This window comes from Columba livia, chromosome 8 (genome assembly GCF_036013475.1).
Source record: "Columba livia isolate bColLiv1 breed racing homer chromosome 8, bColLiv1.pat.W.v2, whole genome shotgun sequence".
Lineage (NCBI taxonomy): Eukaryota > Metazoa > Chordata > Aves > Columbiformes > Columbidae > Columba > Columba livia.
Window position 1 is genome coordinate 10,624,546 of NC_088609.1, and position 18,699 is coordinate 10,643,244.

General features: G+C 52.0%; 1 protein-coding gene across 1 annotated transcript; it reads right to left on the reverse strand.

The window, feature by feature from the left end:
• Nucleotides 1-1,557: 1,557 nt before the first annotated feature.
• On the reverse strand, nucleotides 1,558-14,029 carry AK4 (adenylate kinase 4). Its single transcript, XM_065071986.1, has 5 exons — nucleotides 13,766-14,029; nucleotides 8,251-8,370; nucleotides 5,789-5,961; nucleotides 5,065-5,183; nucleotides 1,558-4,310 (listed from the first exon to the last, which is right to left on the reverse strand). Exons 1-5 carry the CDS (start codon nucleotides 13,908-13,910, stop codon nucleotides 4,196-4,198), a joined length of 672 nt encoding a protein of 223 aa, XP_064928058.1. The 5' UTR covers nucleotides 13,911-14,029; the 3' UTR covers nucleotides 1,558-4,195.
• Between the last annotated feature and the right edge of the window lie 4,670 nt (nucleotides 14,030-18,699).

Genomic DNA, 18,699 nt, shown 5'->3' on the forward strand with positions numbered 1-18,699 from the left:
TTATCCCCAATCCTTATCAAAGCATAACCACAGCTGCAATGGCGTTACCAGCTATCAGTGTCATTTCTTCTGAGCAGGCATCAGTAATTCCAGTTATCTTCCTTGGGTATCCCCCATCCCCACCGTATCAGAGCATCCCAGAAGCTTTAATCCATCCACGCAGTGCAGAGCCGTGTAACGAGTGATGGGGAAACAGAGGAGTTCAAGGAACAGGTCCCCGGAGATGCAAGAGGATAAGTTAAAATAACCACGCTGTAAATAAGCAACATGGAGCACTGAAAGCAAATAAAGAATAACCTACTACAAGCTTTACTTGAAGGGATTGATATTGCACAATATGTACAAATATAATATAAAGGTGGGAATTTTAATTCTTTTGGTGCTGTTTTGAAATTCAGAATATCGAGCAGCCCCACAGGGACACGCTGCCTTGTGGCTGCCGGGGCAGTTTGTTCATGTTCCCGGCTGTGCCAGCTTTGGGTGCATGTCCCCTGCAGCTGGGGGACCCCAGTTTGGGGTGGCCACGGGTACCCCAGCATGTGGTCAGGCTGCAGGGACAGGGACACTGACCCTTGTGCCACCCCCACTCCCCTGACGGCAGCCGGGGGAAGCCAAGGCTTTGGTCTCAGCTTGATTTTGGCACTCCTCTTGGATTCCGCTGCCTTTTGATCTCCAAACTTTTGTTTTTAGACTGAGTTCATTTTTCCAGCTTACGCAGCTCTTTTTCCTCCTCGTATTAATATTTATCTGCCGTTGCACCCTGCAATGGAGCTGCACGTAGACGATACAGCCCTTGTCTGTCCCTGGATTGCTGGGACCCCAAACTCCAGCATCACCCGCAATCCCCCTCGACGGAGTCAGCTCCCTTGCCCACGGATGTGACCCTCGGCCGTGTCTCTGCTTTCTTACCTCCTGGGCAGACGTTTTGCTGCTTATCACTCTTTTTTTGCTTCTCCTAATAATTTCTGAGTCTCTGCTTACTCCAAACAGGGCCCTGAGCTGCTTTTTGGGAATTAAAGAAAAAAGCAAAAAATTAATGGATCTACAATCTGGTAGTGACGAGCAGAGGCACTTCAGTTCATGGTTTTTCATTCCCTTCACCAAAATACGCGTGAGGGATCCCATGGGGTGTAGGCAATAGCCAGAGCCTTGCTGTGCGTCATGCTCGCCACTAATTTTATTGAGAGAAGTTCAATAGGAAAATAAAAACCACTTTACATGCAACAAGGATAGGAGGGCAGGAGCCACTGGCTTCATCTGCACAGTCAGAACTGGCTTTTTAACAGATATTTTTTATTATATCTAATAAAGGAGTTGGCTGTAAGATAGGACCCAAACAGCAGTATTGCACCCAAGCCCAAAACCTGGGGGACCCCCTTTACAGAGGGATTTTTTCTCATGTTCAAGTGGGAATGCTCTGCCTCCTTTTCTTCCCCACTTCTCCTCCTCCTAGGCTCCTACAAAGAAACCCAGGTCAGAAATAACCGCAGCCTCATGCAGAGCCCTGTTTCGAGCAGCAATGGGGTATAATTCACACAGACACTGCCAACACAGGGATAAGCAAGAGAAAAAAAAGATTTATTTACATCATTTGAGCAGTAACACAGCTGCAGCGATTCACCAGGAAGAAACTCCAGGAAAAAAAGCTCAACATGACACGGCAGGGATGCCCCGTGCGCGGAGGACCCTCCTCCCATCACACAGTATCTCGGGTCGGTACAAAATTGCTGTCACTTTACAAAAGGTGTGAGATTCACAGTAAAATACCAAAGGGGAGCGCGGCGGGGAGGAACGGCAAGGGACACGTATCGCTCCGAGAGCTCATCCCTGCCGGTATTTGGTCTATGAAAATGCACCGTACGACAACTCTCGTAGAAAAATCGATCCCGAGGGCTCAACACATGCACAGTCACGGGATTTCTACATCTATGATGGAGCTCAAAGCCTTTAAAACAAGCGCTTGGGCAGTTCTCCTGGGGCAAAGGCATCTGCACGCCCTGACCTGCCGCTGGGCGCTGCTTGGGGCAAACCTCTCCGCAGGAGGCATTTTGCAGGAGGCAAGGATGAGACACAAGAATCAGGCGAGGGAAAGCAGGGAAAGGCAGGAAAGGCAGGAAAGCCTCCCTGCCCAGCACTCGGCCCCAGCAGAACCACCCGCCGCAGTCAGGCTGCTTGTATAGCCTAAAAAACACCCCCCACCATCTCCTCTCCTCCTGCCCAACACTATTAGGAAGAAAACAGCACCCACATTTTGGCTATTTCTAGACTTGTGTTTAAAAATGGCCCAGACCTTCATCTGAGGGTTATGAGAAAAATTGAAAAATCTTTCTTAAATAGGATTTTGCTGCAGGGTGGAAGATTTGCATCATCCTATCCTGGGAGCTCCAGGGGGATGGAAAGATCCGCAGGGACAGAGGTGAAACCTGATGTTTTCCCTGTTCCCACATGGGAAATTCCAATCCGAGTGGGACGCGGAGCATACTCTGCAGCATCACTGTCACGGGCAGCAGGCAGGCAGCGAGCAGGCAGAACACGGGCAGAGATCCCGCTTGGCAGATGCCCGATGACTTCTGGCTCTTTTTAGGAGAGCACCAGGGCAAAGCTGCCTCTGACCAAGAGAGCAAAGATCCTTGGAGAGCTGGAGGACACAGGGGGCTCAGCGGGGATAACAGACTCCCAGGGATATGCTGAAGTTTTGCACACCCCAAAAAAGCCAGTTGGCTCCCCCTCCCCTGCTGCAGGGCTGCTCTCCAAGCAAAAATAAAAACCAGTGACATTTCAGCAACAGAAACCTGCCCAGGCTGCTCTAATGAATCAAAGGGGTGTAGGGGAGCAACAGGTTTCCTGCCTCCCCACCGAGGCGCCCCGGCAGACGGCAGCAGGCTCTGCCAATGCCAGCAGCTTCCTGCAGAGTTCCCAAAAGCTGATGTGAAATTCAGCACTTTATTTTTGTTAAACCTTTAAAAATTCACATCTTGCCTTTTCTTTTTTTTTTTCCTTAAATATATATTCTATAAAATAAGGCAACTCGAGGAGACAAAAAGAACATCCCCATTGCTTAAGTTCTGCATCTTGCCACCAAAGAGGTTTGCGGCACTTCCAGTTGAGAGCAGCCGCTCCACCCCGCTGCAAAGCTCCTGTGAGGAGGAGCAGCACGCTCAGGTGATGCTGTAAATCTGGGGGAAATGCCTGGATATGGCCCTCGGCAGCCCCTGCACATGTTCTGGGGAAGGGAAGGCTCTTGTCTCTCTGGGGGTTCATGGGGAGGGAGCTGCATCTGCTGGGGATGCTGCAGTGGGTACCACTTGGAGAACATCCCATATCCAGGGGACCTCAGGGACAAAGGCAGCACAGAAGATGGAATTACTTGATTTCTCCCCAAAACTGAAGCACACATTAATCTTTGGGAGAAACTCTAATCTGTATCTTGTGGTATTAAAAGCTATAAACAAGGTTATCCCAAAAGAGTGCAACTCCTCCCCAGCACAGATCCTGCTGAGTGTCACAGCATCTCATGAAAACTAGACAGTACAGCAGCTTTTTATAACAGAGGTTTCATATCTCTCTATGGAAAAAGCACAACTGTGTGTTTTACCTCCAATGTTTTCCTTCTTTTGTGTGTATTAATGCTGGAAATGTGATATTCACATTTCTGAGCTTCATAGTGTAAATGTTTTCCATGTTGCTCACCAATTCCCACTGGGCTAAGTCTTGCTTTTTAAAGCCTCATTTCTGTGAGAAATAAATTTAATAGAAAATAATTTATATTTAAAAAAAAAACAACACAGAGTACTCTGCGGGAAACGGTCCTGTGGAGCAACGGGATGGCACATTACAGGCTCAGAGACTGGGGTGGGTACGGGGGTGGCAGGGACATCAGGGCAAGCTGAGTAAACCCAGTACAATCATTGCCCAGGTTTGCATCACTGATCTGTGTGTACTTGGACCATAGGCAAGAATTCTTTATAGCCTCAAAAGAGGAAAAAACACCCTTATTCTAGCAGACTTGACCTTATCAGCAAAGATCTTTTCACGCTGATACCGGTTATTACCATGTAAACACCAATGTCACCCAGTTCACCCAGGGAAGGGAATTTAGATACCGCACGATCACCTAATCTGAGCACAGCCCCAGCACAGCGCAGGGAAACCCAATCCATGATGGAATTAACTCTTGGTCCTTGTCACAAGGTGTTTAGTTCTCATCGTCCGAGAGAACAGGCGGGATCTTGCTGGAAAGCAGCGTGTAGACGTATGGCCAGATCTTGTTGGTCTCTGTCCCCGAGAAGGAGTGAAGGATGCCCCTGCTCCTGGGGGAGAGATGGGGTAGAAGTCAGTGCCAGCCCCTTCCAAGGACAGGGGTCATGGGCAGGGGACAGCCCAGCTAGGGTGGAAGCACACCAAAGGCTTTTTTGGGTGAGAAAAGCAGGATGAAGGGGATGAGCAGCAGCTGCCCCCATCCGCAGCATTCGCTGGGAGGAGCCCAGCACATGGATGAACCAAACCCAGATAACCACGAAAAATCACACTACCCAGGAGAACAGCTTACCCCTGTCACCCTAAAGACTGCTTGCTCTCTAAAGCACTTCATAGACGTAAATCAGCAGGATTTATTCTTGTGCTTAAGCGAGCGGGAAAATAAGGCCCCTAATTCTGACCCCACCCCATGACATGCATCTTGGAGCTTCTCCATCTCTTGTGCTGGAGTTTGGTAGCACTGACGGGCAGCACCTCTGTAGATAAAATAAAATAGGTTTTCCACCGTGCACAGTGGAGCCAGGGTGTTGAAGGGATTTGCACCACCTACTGCAGCCAAAAAATCTCTCCCATCACCAGCACCAGCAAAACCCTTTGTGGAGCCCAGCAAGACAAATAGGAGCTGGGAATGTCTTTGCATTGGCCTCCTCCCTCCAAACAGGCTTGGCTGCAATGAAGGGCTGGACTTTGTGCTGCTGAGCGGGGGCCGTGCCAGAGCCCTCCGGGCTGTCGGGACCAGCCAGTGGAAACAGCACTTGTACCTGTAATTATGGGCACATAGTGGTTTATTCGCATGGTTCAACTCACTTGTATAACTCTATTACTGGCTTTGCAGCATCTTTGTATTTTCGGAGCCTGGCAGCGACAGCCTCGGGTTTGTCGTCCTCACGCTGGACCAGCGGCTCGCCCGTCAGGTCATCAACGCCCTGTGGGATGGCAAACACCATCACAGGGATGTGGCCACCACCCCCAGTACCCACCACTGCCAAATGCCCCGTCCTGCTCCACATCTATCGATCATCCTGATCCATATCTCTTCTCCCAAGTAAAAAGTGATAGGACAAGAGGAAACGGCCTCAAGTTGCGCCAGGGCAGGTTGAGGTTGGATCTTGGGAACAATTTATTTCCCAAAGGGCTGTTGGGCATTGGAAAAGGCTGCCCAGGGCAGTGGTGGAGTCACCATCCCTGGAGGGGTTGAACAGATGGAGATGAGGTTCTTGGGGACATGGGGTAGTGCCAGGGGTGGGTTAATGGTTGGACTTGGTGACCTTGAGGGTCTTTTCCAAACCAAAATGATTCTATGACCATCCTAAGTGTTTAACATAAACCCCATCTTTCCTAATGATATTTTGCACAGCTCCTTCAGGCTGGCTCCCAAGAGAAAAGCCCTCCGGGTGCTCAGCGCTTGCTGCCTGGGATTTCTTCCCCGATGCTCTTTCGTGGTGTGTCAGCTCACACAGAGAAAAGCTTCTCTGATCTCCTTTTGTGCATCGCCCCCAGCTGCCACCACTGCGATGCCACAGACTCTTACCTGGACCTGGGGCGGGTTGAAGTCCATGTTGTACACCCTCCCGCTGCCTGGGTGGACCCAGCGGGCGCTCAGACGATCCTTCAACGTCTCGAAGGGGATGTTCAAACTGATCACCAGGTCCAGCTCGCAGATCCTGTCCAGCGCCTCGGCTTGTCCCAGTGTCCGTGGGAAACCTGTGCAGGTACCGCAACAGCACAGGGCTGTCAGGAGAGGCAGGAAAGTGGTGGTGATGGAGCCAAAACCACCCACTCCGCAGCCCTGGAGCTGCAAAACCACCACGACTTCTTGCTATAGCACCAGCAGCGTGAAAGACAGGAATCCACCATATGGCTGCAATAAAAAATAGCTCCTACAGCCCCAACTCCTGAAATGCAACACATAGGTTGTTGTGGATTCGTGTGTTCCTACAAAGATGTGTCCGGTGCAGGGCTGGTGTCCCTGCACAAGGGCTGGAGGCGATGACAAAATGGGGATAAATGCTGGAATTACACAGCAGTCTGAAGGAAACAGAACGCTGTGCACAGACGAATGACACATCTCTGGTTTACAGGGAGGACACCAAGGATGCTGCGATAAAATGGTTTGTACAGCCACCACCAGTTCTCTGAAACCGCCATCCTCCAAACGCACCAGGCGATGCCTTTAGTTTGGAAAAACCAGAGAGGGGTTGGGAGCATCTGCTCTGCTGCTGGACCACAACCAGGGCTGACTCTGAGCTGGTCCCTTCTCCAGCTTTCTCTGCTGACAACACCCTTCTCCCATTTTTGTAACCTTTTTTTTACCTCCATAAAGCCCTCTGAGACTTTTCCCAAGCAGAACAATATCAGCAAAGAGCCTGTCAGGACGCCAGCCCAATACATTTAGTCTGTCTAATCAAGCAAAGCCAGCCTGTTATTTAAGTTATCAAATCGAAACAAATATGCTCCTCATCACGGTACTGCTGGAGTGGGGGTCTGACTGCAGCCACCACTCACGCCCCCAGATTAATTCCCCCAAAAAATGAGGAGGAGGAAGGTGACAGTGCAGGGCTGCCAGCATCGCTGCCACCTGCATTCCGAGCTTTGGGGGCAGCCCGTTCCTCAAATATCTTGGTATAAGCAAAAGTCAGCACATGAAGCAGGTGGTTCCCAAAATCCTCGTTCCCAGCCCACGGCCAGAATTGTTTCACTCTTGCGGCACGACCAGATGCAGAGCTGTGATGCAACAGGAGCTGGCCGAGGGTCACACCATGATAAATCAACATCTTGAGCTGCAAGAACATGAATCTGAGCATGTGGGTGCAAACCCCCATCGATGCACTGAAACATCAGAGTTTTTAATACAACAAAATTTGTACTTGTTTAGGCAGTGCTTGTTGCTGTAATATATTAATCACTATGTTTCCTCATTAAGTGGCATTGTTGTAAGAATAATGAAATTTTAACAGTGAGGATTCATGGGCATCTTCAAGGCAGCCTGAACCTACAGGGCTTGAGGTACCTGACATCCGCCCTGTGAGCCCAGTGGGGTAACACTGCTGGACCCCCCGGTGCCAACACTGCCAGATCCTTGGTGCCCACTGGGATTAGAAGAGCTTGACCGGACCCCAAGCCCCAGCACAAGCCACCCCTCCTCTGGGGACACTCAGGGCCCCATGGAGAAGAAACCTGGCTCTACCACCCTCCAGTCCATGGCACTAGACCTTGAACTTACATTAGTTGTAAACTATTGTGTATTTTCCCTGTGAGGAACCCGAGAGCTCTCCAAAAGCCCAAGTCTGTTATCAATCAACTGGCTCAGTCTTATCTTCGTATTCACTGACTCTTTCAAAGAGCTGCAGCAGGTTGGCAAGGGACGGCCGCTTGTCCCCATGTGTCACGCTTGCCTGTGCCCAACACTGCACGTAAACGCAACCTGCTGAGCCCTATCCCATCCCCAAAACCAAGCTCCAAAGTGATTTCTAGAGCCACCATCAGCACTTGCCAGGTCCCAGGACTCCGGCAGCGATGTCCCAGGGCTGCTGGCAGCCGTGTCACTGCCAATGGCTGCAGGAGCTCCTGGCCGCCCTCCGCTGTTCCTCTCACCACTCACCTTCCTGGTTTGCTCTCGGCGTCCTCTCCACCCGCACCTCTGGTGGCTTTGGGGATGGGATAAGAACCTCCTCTGCACACAGAGCGAGGTGGTGAGAGGGTTTTTCTTGGCTGGCCTCCAGCCCCACTCTGCTCACTGGCTTTGCTGTACAGAACACCCATCTCCTTGCCCTGCCTTTGCCTTTCGCTTTCCTGGACACGTGCCAAGGGGAAAGAAATATCTGCAAGCAGAAATCTCTGCCAGCAGGTCGGCTCCTGCCTCTGCCCCCACAGCCAGCAAAGGCACCTTCTGGTTTTTCTCTCTCCTGGTGCTGCCAAACCACTAGCAGCAAAATAATGTTTAAAACGGGCTGGGATTTTCCCATCCAGAGGGGACGCCACCAGCGCACTCACCATCAAGCAGCCAGTGCTGGTCCTGCCGCTTCTCCAGCTCTGTCATCATCACACGCGTGATGACGTGGTCCGGCACCAGAAGGCCTCGCTCAATGTACTGCTTTGCCAAGACACCAACTTCTGTTCAAAAGAAGAAAAAAAAAAAAAAGGGAAAAAAAAAAAAAAAAGGGAAAAAAAAAAAAAAAGGCATGACATTTCTGCTTAAAAAATATCGCTCCCCCTCAAATTCTGTCCATTCTCCCAAATTGCTCCTCCAGGAGGTTTTCGGCAGCATCCCTCTGCTCGTAGCTGCTGCTTCTGATAGCCAGGGGCCACATGGTCCTTTTGGTGCTGTAGAAATGGAAAAGCCCGAAATACCCAAGAGCAGAAACCCAGCGAGCACCGGCTGTGCCAGCCGGACACGCACACCATGTGCCATGCACAGAGCCCCTTTGGTTTTGGAGATGGCACCGGTGCGGTTACAGGTGACACTGGCGTGGATATCAAATGTCACAGACACTGAACCAGGTGCAAGGGATGCTGCCAACATCCACACAGATACAGGATGCCAATAATGCCTGTTCCCATACACACTGAGCCACAATGGCAAATTCTGGTGCCTCACAGGAGGTTTCCAGTAAAGCCATGAAGACAAACGATGCACTTAAGCAATCCTTGCAGATCTGGCAGCATTGGCTCATAGGCACAAAGCTTCCATGTACAGCCGTCATCAGGAGAAGCTGGTGTCATCGTTTATAAACTATATGAAGGGGTGCAAATTCGCCATTTCACACGCAAAACGTGGCAGTAAACAGGCATTGCCAGCGAGCTCATGCAAAACCCAAACCTCCAAGCATTTGTTAAATCGTTGCTGAAAGCAGAAGACAGCTTCCTACCCAAAGAGCTTTAAGACTTCAGAGGCTCAACTCAAGATACTCTCAGATAATACAACTATTTCCAAGATCAAACCCTTGAGAACATACTTGCAGCGTCACTGCAAGGTAAATACCTCACGTCGCTCAGCTGGAGCTGACAGCGTGGTAGGAGAAGCCAGCGGTGGTTTCTGCACAGGTACCACCGTGTCTGGATCCACCTTCATGTCACCACCCAGGCAGCTGCTGCCAGCAGCCAAAGTCATAAGGGTTAATTCTGCTTATATTTTTATTGCAGCTGGGGTAAAACAGATATTACTTCAAGGAGAGATGCAATAAATTCATTTGCTTCTTCCATTACTGTTTGCCTGAAATTTTCTTTTAGCCACTCAGAGACACAAAGAAACTGTTTGGAAAATGCAAATATTCTTTGCCATGATGTGTGACAAGCCCCGATCCTGCCACCAGAAGAGGTCTGGCCTCTTTCCTCTTGGACCAGGACCCCAACAACACCTCTTCTGCTCTCTTCCCACAGCAACTGAAATAGCATTTGTCACCAGAAACGAACAATTTCGCATTCAGTTTTTGCAAGATTTCTGGTGAGGACAGCACATTTCAGCCCTCCGAAAGTACGAGTCCTCTCTAAAAAATGCTACGGGATCTTGCATTTGGGGGCAGGCTCTGGTTTTCCAGCTTGCAGCGAGATGTCAAAGCGAGCAGGCACGTGCACCTGCCCATGGGCTGAATTCCTGAGCTGCAGGAGGGGTGTTTTTGCAAGATGTACAGTTCCTGGAGAGAGTTCATCTGGTCTAATGGAGGAACCTGATGCAGCCTGCATGGCACGTGGGGCCGGGGTGTGCTCAGGAAACCTCGCAGGCTCCTGAAATGATTTGCAGAGGACGGCAGGCTGGGGCTGCTAGCCAAGCCACATTCCCCGCTTGGAAACCTGTCCCCAAAATGGGGCTGGCAGTGGGCGCCAAGTCACCGGTGCTGGGCTGAGTCACTGCGGGGACAGGAACTGTGTCCCCCTCCCTCTGCTCCATAAAGGCATTTCAGCTCACCCCACTGGGCAGCTCTTTGCTGGGAGCTGTGGTGGCTGCCAAGCATCGAGAGCAGAAAATACCTGTTTTTAACAACACGTTTTTTGTTGCTGCCCGTACGCCGCCGCCAGCGCTGCTGGCAGCTCTCCTGCTTGGGGAAGCAAAGGACGTGGGGATGGCGATAATACGTGACGCCTTATGCAACCAGCATGGAGACCTGCTAAAGCATAAATATTATTGCATCCGCCTACATTTTTTTAATATTTATTCATATGGCATGCAGATTGCCCCAGGGTTGCAGGGAAGGTGCTGGCTGGCAGGGCAGAGCTGCTCCTGGGGCAAAGCCTGCTGGCTGTGGGGGCTGGAGCTGCACAGAAGGTCCTGCTGCCATCCCGACAAGGGCTGGGCATCCGAGGCACCGGCTGCTGCTCGGCAGGGCTGCTGGAGCCAGGCCTAGTGCTGCAAACCAAAAATACACCGAGCTGCGGTTGTGAAATCTGGAAATACAAACTGTAGGTTGAGCCGAGGCCCATGGCTCTACAGCACAGAATGACAGAATGATCAGGGTTGGAGGAACCTCTGGAGATCCTCCAGTCCAACCCCTGCTAAAGCAGATTCACCCAGAGCAGATCACACAGGGTCAGTCCAGACGGGTTTGAATGTCTCCAGAGAAGGAGACTCCACACCTGCTCTGGGCAGCCTGGTTCAGGCTCTGGCACCTCCCAGCAAAGAAGTTTCTCTTCATGTTCAGATGGACTCTCCTGTGTTTCAGTCTGTGCCCATTGCCCCTCACTCTGGCATTGGGCAAGACTGAACAGAGTCTGCTCCATCCTCGTGACTCCCAGGTAGTGACAGGACAAGAGAAAACGGCCTCAAGTTGCGCCAGGGGAGAGTTAGATTGGATATTAGGAAAAATTACTTGCCAGAAAGGGCTGTCAGGCATTGGAACAGGCTGCCCAGGGCAGTGGTGGAGTCCCATTTATCTAATGAGCGCGGGTTTAATCCACCCTTCAAGGCACGGGACTTCAGACTCTCTGTGGCTTCCCTGAATGAGACCCTGACCTGCAGGCATCACCCTTATCACAGCAACACCACAGACATCTCCCACCCACCAAGGCCACGAGTAACAAACCAGCTACCCAGGACGAGGAAGGACGGGCTGGAGAGGCTGTTCCCAAACACAGCACTTGGCCTCCAGACCCTGGACTTTCTGCCTCACGGCAAAACATGACTTTTTTTGTTTAGGCTACAGCAACACAATCTGGAGTTAACGGAGAGGTGGAGGTTAACAGGGCATCGACCACATGTGCACCAGCACAGTTAAACTGCAACAACCCTGACTGGCCGAGGCCAGATGTCACCCCGGTTTTGGGACCCTGAGACCTCTTTCCCAATGCAGATACTGCATCCAAGGCTGTCGCCCCCACCCCATTCCTGCTGGTAGGACATCACTTTGGGGAGCCGGAGCCTGATGTGGCCCCAAATTCTGACCCTCAGCCAAAGCCACGGGGAAAATAAATTAAGTTGTATTGCAAATTAACTGCTGAGTCCTGCTAAGACCCTGGGATGCTGCCAACACCAGAGACAACCAGCTGGGTACCGGGGCAAGTACTGGCCAGAGAAAGTGCTCACCACACTCCAGCACCCCGTCCTGGCACCAGAAACAGTTTCTAAGTTTTCCAAGATCTGAAAAAGGCCCTTTCTTACAGCAGAACAGCTACTCACTAAGCAGAACACTAATTAACAGACAGATGTCCGGTGGCGGATGTACTCAGAGGGTCGCTGTAGCGAGACTTCAAACAACCCAGCAGCAGCTGGGTGTTCAGCTGCTTCGCTCGGATTACTCTATAAATGCTGGACCTACGGGTCCCTTTGGGACAAGGATTCTGTAATGCAGCTTTTTATATCAAAGGGTGCCAGCTCCCCTAAAATGCAAAGGCAGCGGTCTAAATGATAAAGGCAGGAGGAGACTCTACTTGCACCTGGTTTCCCCCCGGGGCTGGCACACCGCAGCGCTGTCATGTTACAGCTTGCCCAAAGTAAAGAGGAAAAAAAAAGAAAGAAAGAGCAAATAGCTGCAGCTTACTGAGAGCTGTAACCAGAGGCTGAGTCAAAGGTGGGACCAGAATTTCATGCCAGATGTACCAAACTAAGGCTGATTTACCTCTGAGTAATTCTACCCACGTTTCTCAGTGTTGTTTCCTTTGGGAAAATGAATTTAGCCGATGTGCTATGGGAAACACCTTCAGCTAACTCTGTTTACAGCCCCTTCTTTCTTCTCCAGTGTCCCCAGAGAAGCTCTACAGCAGGAGTATGAACCAAAATATAATATTCAGGAAAGACACTCATTTAGAGCTTGATCATGCAAGCTCCTGGGTGGCCACACAGTCTCACCATGCTGCCCCGCTCCCGCATACTGCACCTCTGCTCCCTTTTCACCCAGGTCTTTTGTCATTCAGCCAAAGCAGTCATCGGAATTTTCCTAAATTTGAGCCTCCCTCCAAAGGAAATATTATTGTCCTTCTTATTTATAAAAGGAAATCTGGATATTTTTAAACTAGTGACCAGCGCAGGGACGTACGTAATGCCCCTGCCAGAGTGCACAGCTCTCCAAAACTTTTATCCCCCTCACCCCTTTTTTCCCCCTCTTTTTGTTACATCTCTAAAATGGGAAATTGCTTCTGGGTTCTCTTGGCTTGTTTTGTATCAATGCCGTTTTACCGTTCTGCCCAGTGAGTCAGCTTCCCCTCTGGGTTGGTCTTTCACACGTTAGCAGAGGAGTTGCTGGAAAAAGAAATAACGCTGGGATTGCCTAATGGCAGCTGCGGAGGGACCTGAACTCAAGCCGGGGTGCAGGACACCCGCTCCCGAGACTCCTTGGGGCTGGGGAGCATCTCAGCAGGCTGCACAGAATGCAAATACAGCAAAGACCATTCAGTCTCCCAAGGGCTTTGGACCTGGACGTTGAACACTGGACGGGAAGAAGCAAAGAGCTGCTGCAACCCCTAAAGAGCTGAGTCTCGGGGTGCACATGCACCGGCACCCCATAGAACCCCATGGGCTGTGCTGCAGAGGCTGGCACAGCACAACACGGCACCCAAGCTCAGCACCCCGTGACCCGCAGCAATTTTCCCAGCGGGGTTTTCCCCCGTGAACGAACGCATGTTCTCCAATCCATCCCTCCCACCGTGGGTGTCGCGCAGGCACAGCACGCACCAGCATTTCAGCCATCTGCCATTCACTGCTTTGCAGTTTTTACCCCGTTCCTGTACAACCACCTAAAGAAGGATGAAGTTATTAATAACACACGACCTGCGCCCGTGGATGCTGCCTTTAACCATCGGTGCCCGAGCAGGCGGGTTATTTGTACCGTACCCACCTGACACTGGGATGAAACTACTAAACACATCGTGGCATTGGACCCGCTTTTACCAGGCAGCTCCGTGAGCCCAGGCTGGAGGGAGGGCGATAGATAAACCCACGGAAATAAAACAACCTGTGGCGCACCCAGAGGAGGTTCCCCATCCCATCCCCATCGCCGCCCCGTCGAAGATGCCTGGGGCTGGAGACCCCCGCCCGCGGTCCCCGCCGTCCCCCGCGATGGAGCAGCCCCCGGGCACTCACCGCCGCCGCCGCGGAGGTTCTCCCGCAAGAACTGACCGCTGGAAAGATGCTGGAGCCCGAAACTGCGGGCGATCCTCTCGCACACCGTCCCCTTGCCCGAGCCAGGGGGTCCCAGCACCACCGCTCGCAGCAGCTTAGAGGCCATGACCGGCAGCCGGAGCCCGGCCCGGGTCTCTGCGGGGCAGGACAACACGTCAACCCGCCCCGACCCCCCCGCCGCCCGCCGAGCCGCCGCCGCGGTTCGTACACATCAGCAGGGCGGGGGGTGGGGGGGGGGGGGCACCGGCAGGCAGCGCCGCCCGCCCCCTCGGGCCGCGGCACCCTGGGACTTGTAGTCCCGCAGCCCGACGGGGCCCCCGCCGCACGGGGCGGCTCTGCCCGGCCCCCGGGGTCCCCGACGAGGGAGGGGATGCGGCGGGGGGGCCCGGAGGCCGGGCTGAGGGTTGTACAGAAAGAGCCGGCGGTACCGGCAGCACTTTGGGCGACCGGTGCACGTCCCGCACGGCCACCACGCGTCCCGCACGGCCACCACGCTGGGTGCGAGGGGGGTGTGGTGAACCCAAGCGCCCATAGCTGTGCTCGCACAGAGTCCGGGTGCTCACGGGGGGCTGCGGCCGCAGCTGCGAGCACAGCGGCAGGGAACACAGGTGGGGAACGCACAGGCTGCAAACGCACCGTGTGCAGACGCAGTCTGGAGACGTGCAGCTTGGAAACAGCCACCCTGCTAACGCACAAATGCGGGCTGAGAAATGCCCAGCGTGCGAATACACGCTGTGCGAAAGCAGTCCGAAAAGAATGCACAGCCTGTACATGCACAGCGTGCAAGAAGATGCACAATCTGCAAATATACGGCGTGCAAATGCAGTCTGAAAAAAAACCGCACAACTCATTAATGCACAACGTGCAAATGCAGTCTGGAAAATGCACCACCTGTACATACACAGCGTGCAAACACCACTCCCGAGCTGTAAGTGCGCCGCGTGCAAATGCAGTGTGCACACGCACAGCCTGCCATCTTCACGGGCGGCTCGAGGCTGGTGGCGACAGGACCGGGAACACCGCCGTGTGAGTGCACGCGTGACCCCGCGCCACCAACGAGACCCCTCCCGGGACTCCCCGCGGGCTGCGGCCCCACGGGTGCGTGCGCGCCCGCTGCCGTGCAAAAGCGCGATTCCACCCGTGCGTGTGTCCCCGAGCGCCCACGCCCGCGTCCCCGCGGCGCGTCCCCGTGTCCGTGTGCGTGTCCCCCCGCCCCCGGAAGCGCCCGTCACATGGCCGCGCGGCGCTGCCATAAACACGGCAAGATGGCGGCCCTCACGCCGCCCGCCCGTGCTGCGTCATGTCGCCCCCGGCCCCTCCGGCCGCCGCGCCCGCAGGTGGGTCCGGTCCGGCCCGGCCCGGCCCCGCGCCGCCCGCCGGCGGGAGGAGGGGGGAGCGCGGAGCCGCGGGGCGGGCGGGCGGTGGGGCCGGGGCGCGGCGCTCCCCCGTTGCGCACTATTATTTTCCGGGCGGTGTGGAGGCGGGCGGGGCCCGGCCGGGGGAGCGGGGCCCTTCCCCGGGTGACTCCATCCTTGAGGGGGGCGGGCAGGCTCTGAGCGGACCGTTGGCCGGCGGTGGCTCCTGGCGCGCCCGCCCCCGGGCTCAGGTAACGAACCGCGGGGGAAAGTTGGGAGGGAGCAGCTGTGGGGCCGGGGGCCCGTCCCTCCTCACACACTCGCTCTGTCCCCATATCGCACCCGTATGATTGCTCATCGCGCTGTTGGATCCTCATAACTTGCTGTTTGTTTTCTTTCCTCTGTAGGTTTTTTGTTAATACCGCACTAACCGAGATGGAGATCAGGTTTGCTCCCTGTGCACCCCGCCAGGTTTCTCTATAGATGGGCAGAGCGGCGTGTGGGGCTGGAAAAATCTTGTCCTGTACGTAGGGATGGGCTGCGGGCAGGGCACAGCGGGGATCCCGGCCGAGTGATGCTGAGGGAGTCACGGTTTGTAGGAAACTGAGTGAAAAATATGTAGAATCACCAGCCCCAAAGGGACAGGAGGTGGAAGAGGAGTTTAAAAACCAGCCAGACGCATGTAAAAGGCTTCTAAATGCAAGAACTGGCAGCAAGTGCTGGAAACTAGGGCTTTTAAAAAGTGTATGGAAATAGGCAATACCTTAGCAATACCGTGAGCAAAAAATGTGTATTATACTGCAAAACAAATGTGGGTTTTGCCTAAAAAGGGGGTTCTTCAGATGATAATAGGGACCCCACTTCGTCTTTTTGCATCATTGTGTCTTTAGTCTGACTGAACCAAAGCAAAAATCGGTGTGTGTGTGTTAGATGCGAAGAAACAAATCATATTTGCACTGGAGTAAGAGCTAGATCCTCTCTGGAGAAAATGGCATCAGCCCTTAGGATATGTGTGTAACTCGGTATTTGTGGCAGAGGGTGCCGGGAAGGGGGTGTTCACCTCTGTGGGTGTCTGCTCCCTTTAAATAGTGTAACAGTAATCGTTGGGGCACGGAATAAAATCTTTAAGCGGGGGTCAAGGCATACTTGAATTAGAAACCAGCAATTCTTCTCTCATCGCTACAGCCTGTGAAATGTAGGATTCCCCATCCTACAGTGATGCCACTCTACTGAAATCTGTAGAATCTTTCTACTGGAATGGTAATGGTGGCGTGAAAACGCCTCAAAGTGAGAGCAAGTGGTTCGTTAGTTAAGCAGTTTCCTTCCTTTTCAGAAGTGACCATTGTGTTCACAGAATTTATTAATATTTTTTACCAAGTGTTTTGTGTGGGATTTTTTTTTCTAGCAACAGCAGATTCTTTAAGGATTAATCTATAAATGGTGGTAAATCTGCAGGTTTCGGGATATATGTTTAAGTCATGCTATGTCAGTATTGCATAATCTGTTGACTGTCCCCTTTTTGTGTAATTTATGTTTGTAGTTTGTTTTAAAATGTACAAATACTTTTTTTTTACACTGCGTGCTTCTCAGCTATTTCATATTTGTCTCTCCATTGCCCTCTTGAGTTAAAAACTTGTAAGGCACCATGTTAATAGCTGGATCCAGCTGAGTGTTACGTATTTCTCTCTTAAAAAACAGTCTCCATAACATCTCAGGACATGCTGTTTTCCAGGTAAGTTTGTCGGAGTGTTAAACTGCTTTTGGAGTTTCGGCTTCCTCATGTTAGAAACGTGAGAGCAACTTGTACTGGTGAAGTCTGTCGACATCATAAATTAACTTTCTATAGAAACTTAATAACACATTAACTTTTACAATGTAAAACTGTTGTGTTTTTTAAATTAACTTCAGAACTCAGTGTATTTCATTCCCTTAACCAGAGGGTAAGTTGGGGGGGGGGTGTGGAAATAGTTCCATGATCTTTTCAGCAATGCCTGTTTTTAAGGAAAAAAAAGGAAGAGGGTAAAATATATGTTGATATAAGCTTATAATTTAAGTAGTTTGCAGTGTTGTTTATTTCACATTTGGATCCTATGACCTAAAAATGCCAGCTGCATCCTTGAGGCACCTTCAGGCTGCGTCACTTGCGTTGAGTGCTGCTCCCCTCCAAGCCATTGGCTGGCGAATCCGGCCCTGGAATCATGTGTGACAAACTCCGATGGAGCCCAGCTGTGTGCGTAAAACCCCAGCGCCCGGCGGGCTCGGTGCAGCGTGCGGCGCAGTCACGGTGTGGTGCTGCTCTTGTACTCACGCTGTGAGCGATCCTGCTCCTCCACTGCCGCCAGCGTAGCTCTGGTAACTGCCCTGGCTCTCTGCCATTCTGCCCACTGACTGTCTGCTTCGTGACATTCAATACTTGAGTAGCATAAACCAAATGCTTTTTTCTATCTCCGGTAAATTTAACAGGGAGAGGGGGTGTAGCCCTGTTCTCTCTAGTGGTTCTGTAGAGTGGTTAGTTACCTTTTCTCTGTTAAATCCAGTGTTTGGCCGGAAGAACCTACTACTTAAATGCTTTGCAGAAGCCACCATGGTCATTAAGATAGCACTAATCATCTGGATAATTTTCTGGACTGAAACCTCGCTTCTGTTAAACTCTCCTGAGCCTTTCAGCTGGGCATCCCTTGGGGTGACACGGGTTTTTTTGGGATGCGTAAGGGGATGCGGATACGGAGGACACACTGGCTGGGCGGTGTTGCAGAGGGGCTGCGCTGACTGACAGGCTGCCCTGGCTCAGTTATCACAGTGCTGATGCTGTCTCTTGTAAAGGTACAGTACTGTGATAACTGAAGGATGGCAGCCATCTGAGCTTCACGGGGCCCTGCGGACTGACGGACGTACAGCACGGTGTCCTGCTGGAGTGGAGTGTACTTGTTTAAAATGCACCCCTTTGCATAGAAGTCAAAGGTTTTATTTGAATAAAATACTATGCTTTATTTAAAGTTCGCCTGTTGAGTGTTTTGCCTTGGAAGATCTAGAAATGCTGTGCTTTGGAAATCTTCAAAAACGGTTCAGAAAGCAGATTTCTGTGCAGCATGGCAAAGTATTAAAGGGTGGGGGGCGGGTCAACAGGTAATACTTGGTACCAGCACAGACAGAAATGACTAGCTGCACAGAAAACAAAGCCCTGTTTTGGTGCTTTTAAAAATAATTCTAGTTAAAAATGTCAGTCTTGGCTAATTGGTCTCTTAAGTCATTTTCTATATGTCTCAATATCTGGAAATAGATGGTGGGATGGGTTATTTTGCCCATGAGGTGGGTTGTTGATGCAGCTGGTACAGGGTTTGTTTGGGTCTTCTTTGCCCCAGTGAGTGGGAAACTGCAGATTTCCCGGGTAGTTTCTCTAGCAGTGTCATCGAAATACCTAGAAAGGAGGAGGTTTTCATGGAACCTGCTCTTGGCTGCAGCTGCTGGCTGTTTTTTGTGCCATGTGAATTCAATGGTGGTAGAAGGCTGAGGGTTTATGTGTCCTGCAGTGCTGGGACA